The sequence below is a fragment of the Fistularia commersonii genome, chromosome 10 (assembly GCF_037954325.1).
Source record: "Fistularia commersonii isolate RoL2024-O1a breed Wild chromosome 10, RoL_Fcom_v1.0, whole genome shotgun sequence".
NCBI classification, from domain to species: Eukaryota; Metazoa; Chordata; class Actinopteri; order Syngnathiformes; family Fistulariidae; genus Fistularia; species Fistularia commersonii.
Genome location: NC_141293.1, coordinates 8,008,000 through 8,024,817, shown reverse-complemented (window position 1 = coordinate 8,024,817; position 16,818 = coordinate 8,008,000). Strand labels below are relative to the sequence as shown.

General features: G+C 46.5%; 4 protein-coding genes across 5 annotated transcripts in view; 2 read left to right on the top strand and 2 right to left on the bottom strand.

Moving 5' to 3' along the window:
* The first annotated feature begins 517 nt into the window (after nucleotides 1-517).
* Nucleotides 518-3,160, top strand: LOC147230251 (leukotriene B4 receptor 1-like). Its single transcript, XM_086154409.1, has 5 exons — nucleotides 518-1,087; nucleotides 1,724-1,924; nucleotides 1,993-2,036; nucleotides 2,248-2,514; nucleotides 3,118-3,160. Exons 1-5 carry the CDS (start codon nucleotides 530-532, stop codon nucleotides 3,158-3,160), a joined length of 1,113 nt encoding a protein of 370 aa, XP_086010535.1. The 5' UTR covers nucleotides 518-529.
* Nucleotides 3,161-3,657: 497 nt separating this feature from the next.
* mettl17 (methyltransferase like 17) lies at nucleotides 3,658-9,167 on the bottom strand. The gene is made up of 14 exons (XM_086153528.1): nucleotides 8,998-9,167; nucleotides 7,915-8,053; nucleotides 7,607-7,756; nucleotides 7,435-7,522; nucleotides 7,214-7,295; nucleotides 6,965-7,038; nucleotides 6,431-6,525; nucleotides 6,292-6,362; nucleotides 6,063-6,170; nucleotides 5,890-5,958; nucleotides 5,349-5,399; nucleotides 5,183-5,275; nucleotides 4,905-5,092; nucleotides 3,658-4,068 (listed from the first exon to the last, which is right to left on the bottom strand). Exons 1-14 carry the CDS (start codon nucleotides 9,067-9,069, stop codon nucleotides 3,975-3,977), a joined length of 1,374 nt encoding a protein of 457 aa, XP_086009654.1. The 5' UTR covers nucleotides 9,070-9,167; the 3' UTR covers nucleotides 3,658-3,974.
* A 113-nt stretch (nucleotides 9,168-9,280) lies between these two features.
* On the top strand, nucleotides 9,281-16,722 carry parp2 (poly (ADP-ribose) polymerase 2). 2 transcript variants are annotated; one of them, XM_086153527.1, is made up of 16 exons: nucleotides 9,281-9,638; nucleotides 10,586-10,732; nucleotides 10,986-11,056; nucleotides 12,550-12,600; nucleotides 12,720-12,816; nucleotides 12,901-12,976; nucleotides 13,062-13,164; nucleotides 13,584-13,734; nucleotides 13,843-13,981; nucleotides 14,063-14,126; nucleotides 14,382-14,516; nucleotides 14,621-14,748; nucleotides 14,838-14,937; nucleotides 15,136-15,234; nucleotides 15,620-15,744; nucleotides 16,256-16,722. In XM_086153527.1, the coding sequence occupies exons 1-16, from the start codon at nucleotides 9,569-9,571 to the stop codon at nucleotides 16,413-16,415; spliced, it is 1,716 nt and encodes a 571-aa protein (XP_086009653.1). In that variant the 5' UTR covers nucleotides 9,281-9,568; the 3' UTR covers nucleotides 16,416-16,722. The 2 variants fall into 2 exon arrangements, with proteins under 2 accessions (XP_086009653.1, XP_086009652.1); XM_086153526.1 differs by having other exon boundaries at nucleotides 13,581-13,734.
* Nucleotides 12,806-16,818, bottom strand: part of LOC147230248 (uncharacterized) — a 60,294-nt gene continuing 56,281 nt past the window's right edge. The window contains exon 11 of the transcript XR_015106682.1: nucleotides 12,806-12,944. The gene's annotated coding sequence lies outside the window, so the exon portion shown is untranslated. The remainder of the gene's footprint in view (nucleotides 12,945-16,818) is intronic.

Below are 16,818 nucleotides of genomic sequence, written 5' to 3'. Positions count from 1 at the left end.
AGTGCATTGATACATATGAATGCATCTATGTGTAGCGTGCAGGGGAGGGAAGAGGGAGGACACAACTTCTCGTTCTTGCAGCAAAGGACGTGGTCCCACAAAGCAACGCAAAGGAAGAGCGAAGGAGTAGCGGCAGGACCGAAGAGCCATCACATCTGACAGGAGGTCAGTTACCCCCGATGTCGGTACCCCTTCTCTCAGGTGGTCGTCACTTACATTACATTACATTACATTACATTACATTACATTTGGCAGACGCTTTTATCCAAAGCGACTTACAATAGAGGACAAAGGGACTGCAAATAACACTTGCAAATACAAGATGCACAGGAAATATACAGAACAGTAAGCTCGGGGTTTTTTTTTTTTTTTTACAAAGACATACACAAACATACACACACACACACACACACACACACACACACACACACACAAACACACTTACTTATTTGAAGGGTTGGGATTCTCTTTAAGTAACCTGTAACGACAACTCCAGAGAGATCTTTTGTTTGTTTTTAAACATTCCAGTATGACAAACAACATCTCAGCTCAGTTAAATGCTCAGGAACACACCGCCCTGAGCAACGACACCTCCACCACCATCAGCGCTCTCATTCTCTGCCTGGTCTTCCTCTTGGGCGTCCCCGGGAACTTCTTCATCGTCTGGAGCATCCTGGCTCGCACCCGCCGGCGCTCGGTCACCACGCTCCTCATCCTCAACCTGGCCTGCGCCGACGGCGTCCTAATGGTCCTCGCCATCTTCTTCATCATCTACCTTGCCAAGCAGACGTGGATCTTTGGGAACGGCATGTGCAAATTCATGATCTACCTGTGCAACTCCAACATGTACGCCTCCATCTTCCTCATCACGCTGATGAGCGTGCACAGGCTAGTGGTGGTTGTGTTCCCCCGCAAGGTTTCCGCCATAGTCAGCAAGAAAGTGGTGAGGAGGGTGCTGGTGGTGATGTGGCTCCTGGTGTCGGTCATGTCCATCCCCTCACTTGTGCACAGGAACATGATGGAGGTCCCGGGCAAGAATAACAAGTCGAATTTTGAGTGCTCGGTGAAAGTCACTGAGCCTCTGCACGTGAGTAGACCAATAGTTTCCTCCTCTCATCAATCCCATTGGTTTGCAAGCACCGGTGATCGGTCGCAGCAACGGGAGGTGAAACGGTCCGAATGCGTTTACGTGTTTAATTCCATTTCCTGATCGAGAAAAGCTTAATTTATGTATTCAAATGATCTTTTCGTGTTCAATGACCTTTGGCCAAGGACACTTCGGCATGAAGGAGGGGCCGGGAATTAAACCGGCAACCTTTCAATTCGAGCGACGCCCCACCTGAACTACAGCCGCTCCCATGATAAATTTATTATGATTTAATTCATGCCACTTGATCATAAAACAAGACAAATACCCTCCGTTGCATTATACTACTATCAGGGTACATATACTACACTACAGAATACACGATTTTCTGTAAAAGTACATTCACTTTTCAACCTCTCCAGGGTTAAAGCTTTGACCCCACTACTTTTGCATGGGGAGTAGTTTCACCTCTGGATGCTGTGGATTTTTCTGCCATTTTTCTGTGGATTGAACACACAAAAGCGAACCGTTCACCGCCATCTCCAGTTCGCGCAACGAGCATGAAGCCGCTGCTTATTCAGATGCACCTGTACGCACCTGATGAGTGTTTCTTGTCCCCTTCTCTCTTGAAAAAAGGTGAGTTTTTGGTACTGCTTCGAAGTAGTGTTCGGCTTCATCCTGCCGTACGCCATTATCGTCACCTGCTACGTCCTCATCCTAAGGCGCCTCAGGCAGACCAAGTTCCAGCGCAGGGTGCGCAGCGAGAATCTCATCCTTGCCATCGTGGTGACCTTTGGCATTTTCTGGCTGCCATATCATTTGATCAACATGATGCAGGTCAGTGATACACACTTTTTGGTTTACCGGTACGTGAAACAAGCCTGATGCTTGGTTCTTGTCCTCAGGTGGCAGCGGGGTGGTATAAGGATGGCAGCAAAACAAAAGAAGTGTAAGTATTTGGCCAGAATGCTGAAGTTGGCTGTATTCTGAGGTGCTCTTTCTTGCTTGCTGCAAGCCAACACTGCCGGAAGAGCCAGCAAACTGCAGGATGTTAGCTTCTAGTCGGTATCCTGAAAAAAAAATCCATGCAATGTCAGGCCAGAATGACCTTTAACCTTTTACTCATGACCAAGCCCTTCACGAAAACTATTTTCCTGCAGCCTGAAGAAGATTGACAACAATGGCCGAGCCATCGCGCTTTCGCTGGCCTTCATCAGCAGCTGCGCCAACCCCGTCCTCTACAGCTTTGCCGGCAAGTCCTACATCAAGGAGAGCGGCGTGGGCTTCATTGCCCAGCTCTTCGAGAGGACGTCTCAGGAACTGACGTGGACCAGGAAGGTCCGTTGCATGGGTAAAGACGGCGTGGGGCTCAGCCCGCTCTCCAGCAAGGGCATGGCACTCGCCGAAAATGGGGTCGACAACTCTACGTCTTCATTTTTTAACGTGGAGAGCGCCGAGAATCGTGATATTTGCAACCCAGATCCGACTGGGAAGGATGTTTCTGTGACTAGAATGTGCTGAAATGTTTGGTTACTTGCGCTCAAGGGAGAGACGCCGCTATTGACTGACCTGTTTGAAATGAAAACATTTGTCTGGATTGTTTCATGCACACAAATTGCAGAACAGAGTGAATATTAGCAAACTAAATTCCATTAGAAAAGCCAAATGAAAATACTTTCATTATTGTGACAATATTTGCATCCAATCCCTGTCGACGGATTCAGCAAATACTTTGGCAGCTCAACTGTGTTTAGAGTTTGCATTTTCAGGGCAAAAAAGAGCTATTGGATTGTAAAATATAAATACCTGTATGTAAAGTATTCTGTCTTACTTCTCATATTGCATACATGTCTTGCACCAGTCTGCCATACTTCCTCATGTAGTTCCTCTCTAGTCACCCTGTCGTGGGCCTTGTCTAGACGTGGCACCCTATCGTAATCTTTTTCTAAATCTAGCATCCTGTTGTATGCTGAAGGGACAGTGCTTGGCCACGGTGGTGGCCCAATGAAGCGGATGCTGCTCCCCTTCAGGCTGGGCCTTGAGTTCATCATGAGCAGCCTCCTGGGCTTGTAGAGGGTGGTGGTTCTCACCCAGGGCCAGGTTATCCTCTTGGGTACTTGTTCAATACAAGTACCTGGACTTCACCTCAGCCCCGAAAGAGATTGCGGGGAGTTGAGAGATTTTCTGGATGATAAATAAATATGTGTTGCTAACACATTTGAGCTAATTTTTAAACCAGCAGAAATGGAGGTTTGACATTTAAACTAAATTCTGATTCCATATGTGCAGATGTTCTCTCCATATCTGCGTGGGGTTCTTCAGGGTTCTATGGGTTCCTCCTTCAGTCCAGACACATGCAGGAGGTTCTTTGGAGACCCTGAACTGTCCAGATTTGTGAATAAGAGCGTGAATGGTTGGATGTCTCTACGAGGTCCTCATACCAAACTAAAGCCAAGACCCAGCAACGACACTGGTCTCAAATATCTGTCTTTGTTTACAAACACACACACCAATTTCAAACTCCTGGCATTCTAATAAATGACAAGACTTAGGAAGACACTGATTCAAATCACCATTTGGCACAAACTGTTTAGCGTCCTTGCTTTTTCTTTGGCGTTAAGAGCATGTCATTCAAGGGTTTCAGCAGAGATGCTTTGTTTTAATAAAAGACAACTAATAGTTGGACAAATCCGGTCTTCGCCCAAGTGTGCCACTCAAAAAAGGGAAAAAAAAAATGAAAGTGCTTTTAACCAGTCATGGCTTCCAAGACCTTCCCAGAGTCGTCTCGAAACACCTTGGTTCCAGGGCCATAATTTGCCGTCACGTTGGCTTTTGATTCCACGTCATGTATTTTCTGGCCTCCAGGCCTCCTCCTTCTCCTTCTCAATCACTCGGAGTCACTCTGGTGGTCTTCTCTGGATCCCTGAGGTAAAGGTAGCTGGTCTCCCCAGTCGCTGCTGCGGGCGCAGCGGTACACGTCTCTGCAATGAAGGTACGGAAACACACTGGTGAGTCTCTGGTGAGCCAAAGGTGAACTTTCTATCACAGCAACAACATCGGCCTTTCTTTAATTGCTTTTACCTCTCTATTAATGCCAGCCAGTGAACCTCAAGGGTCATCCAACCCTTTGTTGGTCTTTTGACAATTATTAAATTCATTTTTTGCTTGAGTTGAAAAAAAAACAAACAAAAAAACAGTGACATTGTCATTAATATTCAGTCACTGCTAGGGTTCCGCCATTGTTGTTTTATTTATATTATCATTATTATAATGTAATATGATCTATTAATTATATTATTTATTCCTGTATAATGGTAAATATTGAGCCTTTTTTTTTTATAGATTATACTTTAACACTTCAGAGTTTCTTTATTTATTTGATTTACTTTTTATTTATTTATTTATTTTTTTTACTGTCACTGTCTTGTCCTTGCATGTCTTGCTGGTACTGCTAAACAATTTCCCAATCCACCCCTGGTCGAGGCAGAAGGCCACCTGCGTTTCTGTCATCTTGAAGAGCGGTGTTACAGACCATTTGGGATTTGGCTCCATATAAATTACATCTGACTTGACTTGAAACCCATTCTAAGGACAAATGATTACTTCTTTTACTGTGGTTTGGGTTTCCTGCTGACGTGCAAACCCTACATGTGTGCAAGTAGTTGGAGCATTGACTTCTGCTGAATACACTCGATTATGAAGTTTCCTGAACGCAACTTGGGGTTCGGTGTCTTGCTCAAGGACATTCTGCCATTCAGACTGCCAACATTCTCCAGCCACGATTGGTTTTAGATGAAGAGATGATTGGAAACTCCACCTGCCGTGGCGGCGGGCCGTCACCACCAGGTGCTGCAGTCGTCCGTCGGGGCAGCAGAGGCGACAGTGGACGTGCCTGGTCCTGCGCTGAGCCGGCGCCACCAGCCTCCCCCAGTGCGCGCCCTCCTCAGCTGCACCCGCCCGACTCATGATCAGGAAGCTGAACTTCTCCGTGTGGCTGCCGCTGTGCTGTGAGTGGAGAAAAAGGAGCCATGATTCTCTAGCGAGTTGTTTTTCCCGCAACGCTCTTTTTGGTGAAATGCGTGGATCTAGCCTCACCCCGGACAGAGGAAGGGGGTGGTACTGCTGCTGGAAGTTGCAGGGGACAGCAGGCTGCAGGGCCAACTTTGGACATGTCGCCTGGTGAGGACACTGGAAACAAAAGGCAGGGTGAACACATGATGCCATCTCTCTACGGATGGCTGATGTTCTTCTACAAACGCACCGGCGCGAAGACGGAGGCCGGTCTGGGGTCGAGGACCGTCTTCTCCCGTTTCTGGAAAATCAGACATTTGTTTCTTAGGATGACAGGATGAAGGTACATCAAAACAAAAATTATGTTTTTTTGTTTGTTTCCTAATTTAACTCTTTCATAAGGAGCAAAGATGTCTCTATATGACTGGGGAATGAATGGGTGAGTGAATGGTTGCATGCTTTTCTCTATATAATGTCTAAATGAGAGTGTGAATTGTCAGATGTCTATATCAGGGGTGTCAAACTCAAGGCCCGTGGGCCAGATTAGGACCGTGAACAGGTTTAATCTGGCTTGCAATGCTAAAAAATACCAGGTTTGAGGAGTGGATTGAACAATAGGTACCTAACAGTAGTTTGTATGTCATGATTTTACTCATCCGGCTCACCTTAGAATAGATTTTCCCCCGTGTTGCCCCTGAGCTAAAATAAGTTTGACAACCATGCACTATATGATGCATGAATGAATGAGTGAAACCTCCTACCTCCCTCCGTTCCACACAATGCATGTTTACCTTTAGCAAAGTCTCTCTGGCCTCCATGAGTATCTCATGACCCTCCTTAGTCCCATTTTCCACCAACACCTATGGCAACGAAAGCGGAAAAGGCCTCGCTCATTCATCTGAACTCCATCTAGGAGAACCGAACGGATCCGATGTCGCCGCGTGCACGATGTCATCAAACTCACCAGATAGGAGCTTGTCTTCCTCCACAGTGTCACCACGGCCTCTTCTCGCTCCTTGGCGTTCGGGAGCTCTGACAGGGTGAACGCCGCCGCCACCAGGTCGAACTGCACCTGAGGGGGAAGGCAGGCAGGCATAGCCCACGGAAGGTTAGCTTCCCCTCCGAGGTTAGTTCCGAGACAGGAACTGCTTTAGGAAAGAAAAAAAAAAATTCTTCAGAAAGAAGCTTCTCACCTTTGGGGACAAAGGCAGGAACTGTCGGAAGTAGACGTGTTTGAGGTGGGGCGAGGCCGCCTCGTCATCGCCTGTGCAGCGAAACAGCGACGTTTAGCCTTGCGCTGACAAAAAAAAAAAAAAGATAATATGCATGTACCTTTGAGGAGTCGTTCGGCCAGATGGTTCATCGGTCCCGAACTGTCCACACACACCATCTCCTTCAGGATGTCGCCCCAGCAGGAGTGTGACGCCCTGCGGGGGCGGAAAACATGCCCATCATCTCCTCGGCTACTTTCATATCACATTCACACTGCCCCCAACCCAGATCCCTGTGTAGCTGTGATTCGGTGAGGGGCAGGGTTGATCATAGGGGGGAACATATGGAGTAATACAACCATTCACTCATTCATTTAGACGTCTGGGCAACTTAGGGTAACCCCTGCGTGTGTTTGGACTGTGGGAAGAACCCGGAGAACCGGGAGGAACCCCACGCTGACCGGGGATAACATGAAGGCTGAATCTAATAAGGGACCTCCTTGCTGTGAGGTTTGTTGCTGACACAGATGAAATCCAGGAGACAGCGGTGACGCTTGGACGTGCTCACGTGGGGCGAGCAAGCAGATTTCGATACGATTCCCTGAACCCAAGTGCTTTTTTTAAGTGACGACAGGAACCAGGCGTGGCCACGTACCAGGCGACCGTCCCCAAGCCGGACCCGAAATCCAGCAGGGACTGGGGGGCAAAGGAGGGGTCCCTCTTCTTGATCTGGAACCGCAGATAGGGGAAAAAAAAAAAAGGAATATATAACTCGGCTTTGAGCACTGTGCAGTGTACACTGAGATCCTGAATTTGTAGCTTAGCCCTGGAGACTCCATCCGTTTTTTTCCCCCAGAATGTTCATCATCATTCATTCAATTTTTTTTTTTTTTTTTACTGGCACCTCTTGCAGAGCCCTCCGGACAGCGGCATAGCCCCCGGCCAGCCGGGCGGCCATGTACACCACGCCTAACTCCTCGTTGAACCTGGGAGGAGACAGCATCGAGCGACACATTGAGAATCATAACATTCAAAACCAAGGCAAATATCAGACGCTTGGTTAATTTGAGGGGTAAATTTCTTGCTCATTCTCTCAGCAAATGAATCTATAGTGAAGACTATTACTTCATTGGGGTCCAGTGGTACGTGGTCCTTCGGAGCTCGGACAAAACTTTCTTTCGGATGCGGTCCGCAAGAGCCTGCTTGTCAATATCTGTTGAGGAAAAAGCACACTATCCGGTCTCCGGTACACCCAGGATGTCAGGTTAATTCCCGTCCCCGTTTCGCCGCCGCCCACCTCCTGTCTTCTGCACCGCCGCCTCCCAGAGCTCCTTCTCCAGCGTCAGGGCTTTTCGCCTCAGGGCTGAATCCTCTACGGACCTCTTTCGGCTCCACAGGAAGTTGGAGAGGCTCTGAGCGCGCTCGGCGAGCCGCGACACCTGAGCCCCTGCAGGGGTGGAGGGGGACAATCAATGCGGAAATGGAATTTGTCTATTTTTGATGATCGCTGCCAATTTCTCTTCTCAAAATAACAACACACATGAATGTCACGCCGCAGCATTTGTATCATCATCATTATGCGTTGTGCGATTCTCTGGGCCTGACCGTGGATCACGGAGCGCGCAGCTGCCTGGAGCTCGACGGGGAGATGCAGCGTCTTCAGGTTGGTCACTCCTGGGTGTTGCCTGTGCGGGGCCCCTTTGAGGAAATCGGTTTGCGGCTTCGCGGCAGCAGCAGTCATTGACTGGAGGAAGAAACAAAAAAACTGTTCATAAAGAAGGTCAAATTACACTCCAAACATCATGCAACATCATAAGGTCCAAACATCATGCAACATATTTTCTCAAGTTGAGCATGAGGACATCTCTGAACCAGCGCGATTTCCTGCTTGAGACAAAACCAGAGTATTTCTGACACTATCAAGTGAGGTGTAAATCACAGTTTGAATTACAATATGAGTCTTCTCATTCTTTTCCATTGGACCACTTCCATCAGGGGGTGACCGCAGTCGATCGTCCTCCATCTAACCATCTCCTCTGCATCCTCATCTCTCTTATCATCCATAAACCCCCTCCCTGATCCTCCTCTGGCAGCTCCAACCTTTGGCATCATTTTACCCAGATCTGCGCCATCCCTTCTTAGTCCATATCCACACCATCTCAGTCTGACTTTCATTTCTAGAACATCTAACACACACTCTCCCATTGATGGACTTCTTCCGGATTCTTTTTGTCCTCCTGCCTCCAAAAGAGAATCCCAAGTTCTTCATCTACACTCCAACTGCCTCCCCTATTTTCCTCAGTGTCTCACCGCCTGCTCTCACCTCCGAAGGAATTTGACATTTGAATTTGATGAGAAAATCTAATGTTATGATCTTGACAAATGTAACAGTAAATAAACATAGCGTCAACATAGATGTCACATAGTGACATCGGTTAGCAACAGGGACTTCAAGTTAAAGCAAGCGTCTAGACGTGACATACATTTCAATATATCGAAATAGATTGAAGTGTTTTCATCTCACACATTGCTTTTGCCGTTACAGTCACTTTAAAGGAGAAAAAGAAGACAAAGGGAGATGTTTAACAAGAATTTGTCGATGGTATACAAGTGGTATTAGCTTAACTTCGGTCGCTGCGTGCTGTTTTGACCTACGGATATACAAAGTCACCCCCTAGCTGTGCTCACCCTGCGCATTATCATCACGACACCCGCCCTCCGGCTCAAAACACAGGCTCCGTAGCGGCACCGTGAAGCCATAACACAAGTAGTAGTCGACTTGTAGGGTTATTTTAATCCCCGGTCCCCGCCAGGTCACTGGGAAACACGCCGGTTCTTCACTGGTCCGTCAACAAAATAGTTCCGACGGCGCCTCAAGGCGGAACCTTTGTCCGCCGACTGGAGGAACGCTGATTTGCGGAAGAACAGGTCCTTTACTCTGCTTTTGTTCTGAGATTCCACACAGCTCCGTTTTACAAATGTCCAAAAACTTAAACTGTGACGCAATAACAGACTTAGTTTGGGTCTTTACACACGGAGTATATTGGTTTGCGTATTTTGGTGCCCGTAGTATAGCGTATGTGGTGGAGAAAGGACCTATAATTAAAAAAACGAGCGAGACATCTTTAGAATAAACGATCACAGCGCTGGATTTTCCCCCAAACAGAAAGTACTTGGTTGTTGGTTGCCGTGACACCGCCTGGGAAGTTAGTGTCTCCGGGAAAGACTTTCCCGCTCTCGTCTGATACTTTTAAATAAAATGAGGCGAACGAGGAGCGCAAAAGCTAACGGAATCCAGTCGGACTGTAAAGACAGCCAGACAAAGAAAGGTTAGTGCTCCTTTCTTTTAAAGGTGTATATATTTTGTCAGCTAGCTTGATGTGAAAGTTAGCTTCGGTTATCAACGTCCTGCTACGTCACTTGTAGACTTTTTTTCATTTTTTTTTCACTTGTAGACACTTCATGTGTCCGGATAACGACCGATGAACACAATGTTTTGATTTTAAATGTACTTTTATGCCCTCGAACTTTTGTTATGTGTTAAGTGACCGCTCAGCCTCAGAATGTATACTGCCATTTCTGCTGGCAAATTATGGAGACTAACGCTGCAACCGTTAGTAAAGGCCCTGTTCATGAGTCATTAGTTATTAATATTTGTTAACGACAGCGTTGTAAATACTTATAATTAGAAAAATAATAGGTACATCGTTTCAAAACCTGATGACTTTTTCCAAAATTAAAAACATCCATCAATCGAGGAAGATAGACATTTTTACAACGAAACTTTGTAGGTACATTTGCATTAAAGGTTGAATCAAAGACCAAAAAAAAAACGCCCAACAAAATGAATCATATATGATCAGATATTCTAAAATGATCTGTACCTTGTACTTAAGTCAACCACCTTGAAATATTTTGCAACCAACTGAGACAAGTATAACAAGTATAACAAGTATAATAGGTTTCATTTAAAAAAAAATCCTCATCCAGAATCAGAATCAGAAATACATTATTAATCCCGGAGCATTGTAAAAGTTGTATTGGAAATTGTAATTGATTCACCGTGTTCTTCATCTTTCCTTTTTCCTTCTATTCTGGCTAAAGCTACATGAGCGTGGTAGCTTTTCATGTTTCTCTCACAGCACAGTTGACGCCCTCATGTTTAGATGGCAATTTTACTAAGGAGGTCTTATGCAATCATCTCTAATAATTTGTTTTTTAATCTGGATTATTAGGTTGTCGCACGCCTTAATTCCATCATCACATTGTGTTTCAGGAAGTCTGAGTGATGCAAGCGGTTCCCAAAACGGGACTCTGGTCCAAATTAAAGAGGAAGCACTGGACAAGGACAAGCAGCCTGCGGTGAAAAGGAAAAGATTGCAGGCAAATGTGGAAGAACAGCCCACTGAAAAAAAGGGTGAAGGTAATACTTGTCCGTATCATGCAGTAGATGAAATTCAGTCATCTGCCTGATCAGTTGTGGACAGTTCTAGTACTCTCTCTCGGGATGGAGTTTTTGGAAAATGTGCCAAACGCTATGATATCATTTGATATTGTATTTGAGATTGTGTTGAACTGGAAATACCGTTTACTGTGTTTTGTAAAAGATGACGCTGGATATCACAAGTTGTCTTTCTTCTCTTTGAACATTGTTACTGTTGTTGTGGTTGACCCAGAGGTCCTGAGGACGATGGTGGTGAAGGGCAAGGCACCGGTGGACCATGAATGCAAAGCCAAACTGGGAAAGGTAAACGGCGAATCCCATGCAGCTACCTTGGTCGCCACATCACAAAGATGGATATTTAGATACATGTAATTACAGCACTGCCTCAAAACATGTTGGAGCTTCATTGGAGTCCATAAAATGCCCAGGAGAGTGGATGAGAAGGAAATTTATATGTCTAAATCAGAATCAGAGAAACAATTTGTCTCTGAGGGGCAATTGTAGGGCATATGGGGTAGCATTGCATCTTAGAACGGGTCCAACATCTATAAATATAGAAAATCAAAATAGAATAAAAATAAGGGAAAAATACTGTGAAGGAAACTCCAACAAACACCAAGTAAACTCAAACATCTCATCTAAAAGGCTTCTCCAGTTCGAAGAAAAAAGCCTCTCAGATCTTCTTCCTTCTCTTTCGGCTTTTCCCTTCAGGGGTCGACACAGCGAAACTTCATATCCTCTCTCATTACATCCACAAATCTTCTCTTTGGTCTATCTTTAGACCTCCTGCCTGGCAACTCCAATTTCACCGTCCGTCTACCAAAATATTCACTATCTCTCCTTTGTACTTGACTGAACCGTCTCAGTCTGGCTTCTCTGACCTTCTCTCCCAAACCTCTAACATGTGCTGTCCCTCTGATAGACTCATCCTATCCAACCTCAACATCTTCATCTCTGCAACCACTCGCGCGGCTTCCTGTCTTTTTGTCTCTGTAAGTGTTTCAAGGCCATACAGCATCACTGGTCTTACCACTGTCTTGTACACCTTTCCTTTCATTCTGGCTGATAGTCTTCTATAGCACAGTACCCCTGACACTTTTCTCCACCCATTCCAACCTGCTTGAATCCGTCTCATCTCTTTTCCACACTCTCCGCTGCCCTGGACTGTTGACCCCAAGTACCTGAAATCAACTTCTTGATCTTCACTCCCTGTGGCCTCACCGTTCCAACTGGGATCCTCTCACTCCCACACATATATGAGAGGTGAAATGTCCGAAAGGGAAGAAAATCAAGTTAAGAAGAATGTTATGACAAGAGTCCCTATATAACGTGTGAATCTGAAAGTTAATGTTTGTTTCTGTATGACATGTGAATGGGGCAGTGAATGTTGTCGACATGACATGAATGAGGATGAATGGTTTGTTGTCTCTCCTGGCGGATGAACCTCTCCTCTGGATCAATGACAGCGGGGAAAGACTACAGCACCCTGCAGAATGCAAGATAGACAGTATAGATAATGAATGAATGAATAATTACAACTCTCATAAATACATGTATTTTAGTACATTTTCATAAAAGGGCCTTTTTCATAAAAGTTGAGTGTCTTGATTTTAGAGTTTTCTTTGAGAGATTTCTTTCCCTGTCAATCACAGATTTTTAAGAAAGCTTGTGTTCTGTGGCCTTTCAGTCTATTTTATTTACATTTATTTTAACTTTTATTATTCTAATGTAAAACTAATCAAGTACAAAGCGGTTACAGTGGAGCCCCAAAGTCAAACTTTTCTGCTTCACTTCAGGCTCATGTCTACTGTGAAGGAAATGACACTTACGACGTGATGCTCAACCAGGTAAGTCGACCAGATGTGGAAATGTACTGTAGAGCTCTAAAACCAAATCAGTGTGTTGCCTTTTGATTTAAACTGGTTGATTTTCCATTCTCGTCCTGCACATGGCTCCTTTTTGGCAGACAAACCTTCAATTCAACAACAATAAATTTTACCTGATCCAGCTGCTGAGGGACGACAGTCAGAAGGTGTACAGTGTGTGGACGAGGTGGGGCAGAGGTGAGCGCCCGCCGCCCTCCGGGCGTTTCTTGAAGTTTCCTCCTCGCTGTTAAAAAGCTTTTTAATTCCCCTCTGTCTCTCCAGTGGGCAAAGAGGGTCAACACAATCTGGCAGAGTGCGGCGGAGATCTGGACAAAGCCAAAAAGACCTTCATGAAAAAGTAAAACTTCCCCATAACGCAGGGTGAAAAACAGCTTTTGAGGGAAATTTAGAAGACACGCTTGTTCTTGCATTTTCTGCTGCAGGTTTTACGACAAGACTCAGAACAACTGGGAACAGCGGGGTAATTTTGAGAAGGTGGCGGGAAAGTACGACATGGTGTACATGGACTACAGCACCGATGCGCTTGTAAGTCCAAGTGGGCAAACTGAAAATGGAGGTCTTCTAGTTAGCAATAATTGTAGCGTTTAGTGTGGAGACCGGAAGTTAAAGTAAGTTAACTGATAAGCAGGAAATAAAAAAACTGCCCAAGCAATCTTTGCCCTGACATGTAAGGTAAATACAGTTAATAAAATCAGTTTTACATTCTCTTTTATCATATTTTTTTTATACATTATTCGCTATTTATAAAGTACATTTTTGTTATTTAAAAACAACCAAACCAAGGGGTCTGGAACAGATTAATAGCTTTTCAACTCCTTTCAGTGGGGAAATTTAACTTAATTTGATATACGAGCACATTGAGTTCTGAGCTCGATTAACTTTGTAAATCACCGAACGGCAATGTGTGCGTGCTTCGAAGGAATAGTATCCCCTTGTTTCAGGAGGAAGCCCAGACAGTGGTGGACGCTGCGCCCAAACGGAAGATCTCAAAGCTCAACGCGAGGATCCAGTCTCTCCTCGAGCTGATCTGCGATATCAGAGCTATGGAGGAGTGTGTGCTGGAAATGAAGTTTGACATCCAGAAAGCTCCTCTGGGTTTGTCGAAAACAGTCAAGTTCATGCCATCCCCGCCCCCCCCGTAACGCATTATGTTGTTAGCCACTGCATGGAAGGATTGCCATGGCTGCTTCCTCTGCCCCGCAGGCAAGCTGACCTCGGAGCAGATCTGTGCGGGCTACGCCGCGCTGAAGAAAATCGAGGAGTGCCTGAAGAAGAAAGGCAGCAGCAGCGAGCTTCTGGAGGCATGCAACCAGTTCTACACCCGCATCCCGCACGATTTTGGGTAGGAAGCGTAGAGTGTCACCCCGATGCGCCCACTTGGATTTGTGAGAAGCTGAACGTGCGTTCTGCTGTTCCACGGCAGGCTCAAGAAACCCCCAATGATCCAAACAGAAGACGAGCTGAAGAAGAAGATCGCACTGCTGGAGGTCAAGTTGTTTTTGTTTTTTTCCCTTCTGATTAGTTCACCCGCTGTTCTCTTTAGCTTTGCAAAGCCAACGCTAGCTTTCGTGTCGCACCCTGGTCGTTGGTCTGAAGTCAATATCGCCGTACTATTTCTCATTTTATGCTTCTCCGCTGCCCAAACACTCCGGTTCGATGAAAAGATGTATCCTCACCATGGCAGAATAACTGGCCATGACAGATCTACGTGCAAACGCGCTCCACTTGCCTTCCCCTCTCAGGCCCTAAGCGACATACGGGTGGCGGTGAAAATGGTCAATTCCAGTCAAGACAGCAACGAGCATCCCATGGACGTGCAGTACCGCTCCCTCCACTGCAAGCTGGACCCCCTGGACCCCGGCAGCCCCGAATACCAGGTATTTTTTAAACTATTTTAGATAGCTGTGGGAGATGAGTACGGCAAAGGCGGCAAACATTCAGAGTTGGACAAGTCCGCTAAACCAAAACTCCCGGACTTCAGATGATAAAACGGTACCTGGATTCCACTCATGCCCCGACCCACTGCAACTACTCCATGACCATCATGGACGTCTTCTCGGTGGCCAGAGACGGCGAGAGCGACAGCTTCCTCTCACAGCCACACAACAGGTTACGTCACAAGAAATATGGGTTGTCACCTCCAATACACCCAATAATCAGTCTATTCTAAAGTTGGTGCTTTGCCTCTCTCCTACCAGGGCTCTGCTGTGGCATGGCTCCCGCCTCTCTAACTGGGTGGGCATCCTTAGCCAGGGGCTCCGAGTGGCCCCCCCCGAGGCCCCCACCACCGGATACATGGTAGGACAGATGAGACTAACTGATGTGTGACGTTACGCACGAGTTAGCAGTCAGTTGACCGGGAAACCTTTTCAATCAGCCACGTTCTGTCGTCTTTTCTGTCAAAGCCTAGTGGCCCTCTCCCTCCCCCCGCAATTTCATTAATTCACAACTTTTTATGGTTTCTGTGCCCCCACCCCCCCCCGCCCCCGCTTGCAGTTCGGCAAAGGGATCTACTTCGCCGACATGTCATCAAAGAGTGCCAACTACTGTTTCGCCAATCAACACAACAACGTGGGGCTGCTGCTGCTGTGCGAGGTATTCGACGTAAAAAGCCTGTGGAAAAACCCGCCTGAAACGGAGGGATGATAAATGTCATCCTCACACCAAACTGCCATTTTGCATGCCTTATCTTTTACATATTCCTTTTTTTAACTCACCCCTCTACTTCTGCTTTGAAATTACCTTTTAATTTGCATATTTGGGCGGCGAAGCACAAACAAACACGGGCATAAAAAGGGTCAACAGGCTGCCCACCTGTCAGAATTCCTTTTTCACATGATGTGCTGATTGGCCTGTTTTTCCCGAAATCGCCCTCTGCAAAGAGGCTTTGAGAGCATCGTGATGAAAAGGTCAGAAACGGGGGTGCTGTCTTGATGGGAAATATTTACGGTTGGTCATAAGGCCTCATCTGTGCATCCAGGTGGCACTGGGGAACTCCAACGAGCTGCAGGACGCCAACTACGAGGCCCACAGGCTGCCTGAAGGGAAGCAGAGCACCAAGGGTATGGGGAGGACGGCACCGGACCCCAAAAACTTCGAAAGCCTGTAAGTAGTCTGTCCACTTCCAAACTATCTCAGCCCGACTTTTATCTCCAGGACATCTTAATATGCACCGTCCCTCTGATGGACTCATCGCTGACCCTGCCCTTCCTCCACAAAGAGATCCTTCACATCTATGTCGCTGGCACCTCCAGCTCGGCCTCCTGGCTTCTCCTCAATGCCTCTCAAAGGCACGAATGAATGTCACCCTCAGCGTGCAACGGCCCGCCGCCAAAAAGAACATTCTCAATCATTTTGCCATTTAATTTCCCATTTCATTTGTCCCGCAACTGTCAAATTTGGACTTCAAAAAGCAAAAATCTCAACCTGAGTCTTGAATCACCGATTACCAATTTTCCCATGATTCACCTGAGAGGTTGCTGTTTCTAACAAATCAGTCTTTTGGGCGCACAGCAAATCAGATTGGTTGTTGTACTTTGTACTTTGTTTTGCGGCTTCAGTCTGCCTGAAAAGGTGAGTCCAGACAGAATACACCCACCTCGTCTTTCTCCTGCAGGGATGGTGTGATGGTGCCGATGGGGCCGGGTGTGGAGACGCCGGCGCAGAGGACCAGTGGTTACTCCCTGCTCTACAACGAGTACATAGTCTACGACCCGGCTCAGGTGCGCATGAGGTACCTGCTGCGCATCAAGTTCAACTACTCGTCCCCGTGGTGAAGTGTGAATCACGAGACCGCTGCCACCCGAATGTTTTGGGACCTCAACGGGAGTGAATACTGTGACTTTCATCAAGGCGCCGACTGCTCTTTTCGTCTCGTGGCGGCATCCGCGAGCTCTGCTAGCAATGTGTTTTGGGTAAAAATGGCAGGGGATGTTTTTGGCAAGATTTCTGTGTTGATCAGCAGGAGGAGGGGCCGGATTTTAGGGGGGGAAAAAATGTGAAAAGCTTCATGGGGTTGCATATGATAGTGACACCTGGATATTCCCTTTTTTTCCCGCTTCGCTGCATAAAGTAACTTAACTGGACAACTGGATTTCTCGTGTGACATTTGATTGCTAAGGATTCAGAACATCTCAGGAGTGTGAGACTCCGGGCTTTACATTTTGTGTGCGTGTATTG

What these genes read in the sequence shown, in the direction of transcription:
- LOC147230251 (XM_086154409.1), top strand. Translation starts at nt 530, where the DNA reads ATGACAAACAACATCTCAGCTCAGTTAAATGCTCAGGAACACACCGCC. An exon ending in GGCAGCAAAACAAAAGAAGT is followed by an intron (nt 2,037 to 2,247) that starts GTAAGTATTTGG and finishes ATTTTCCTGCAG; the next exon opens with CCTGAAGAAGATTGACAACA. An exon ending in AATGGGGTCGACAACTCTAC is followed by an intron (nt 2,515 to 3,117) that starts GTCTTCATTTTT and finishes GCTCCCCTTCAG; the next exon opens with GCTGGGCCTTGAGTTCATCA.
- mettl17 (XM_086153528.1), bottom strand. Translation starts at nt 9,069, where the DNA reads ATGGCTTCACGGTGCCGCTACGGAGCCTGTGTTTTGAGCCGGAGGGCG. An exon ending in TGCGCGCTCCGTGATCCACG is followed by an intron (nt 7,757 to 7,914) that starts GTCAGGCCCAGA and finishes CCACCCCTGCAG; the next exon opens with GGGCTCAGGTGTCGCGGCTC. An exon ending in GGCGGTGCAGAAGACAGGAG is followed by an intron (nt 7,523 to 7,606) that starts GTGGGCGGCGGC and finishes TTTCCTCAACAG; the next exon opens with ATATTGACAAGCAGGCTCTT.
- parp2 (XM_086153526.1), top strand. Translation starts at nt 9,569, where the DNA reads ATGAGGCGAACGAGGAGCGCAAAAGCTAACGGAATCCAGTCGGACTGT. An exon ending in AGACAGCCAGACAAAGAAAG is followed by an intron (nt 9,639 to 10,585) that starts GTTAGTGCTCCT and finishes ATTGTGTTTCAG; the next exon opens with GAAGTCTGAGTGATGCAAGC. An exon ending in AGAAGATCGCACTGCTGGAG is followed by an intron (nt 14,127 to 14,381) that starts GTCAAGTTGTTT and finishes TTCCCCTCTCAG; the next exon opens with GCCCTAAGCGACATACGGGT.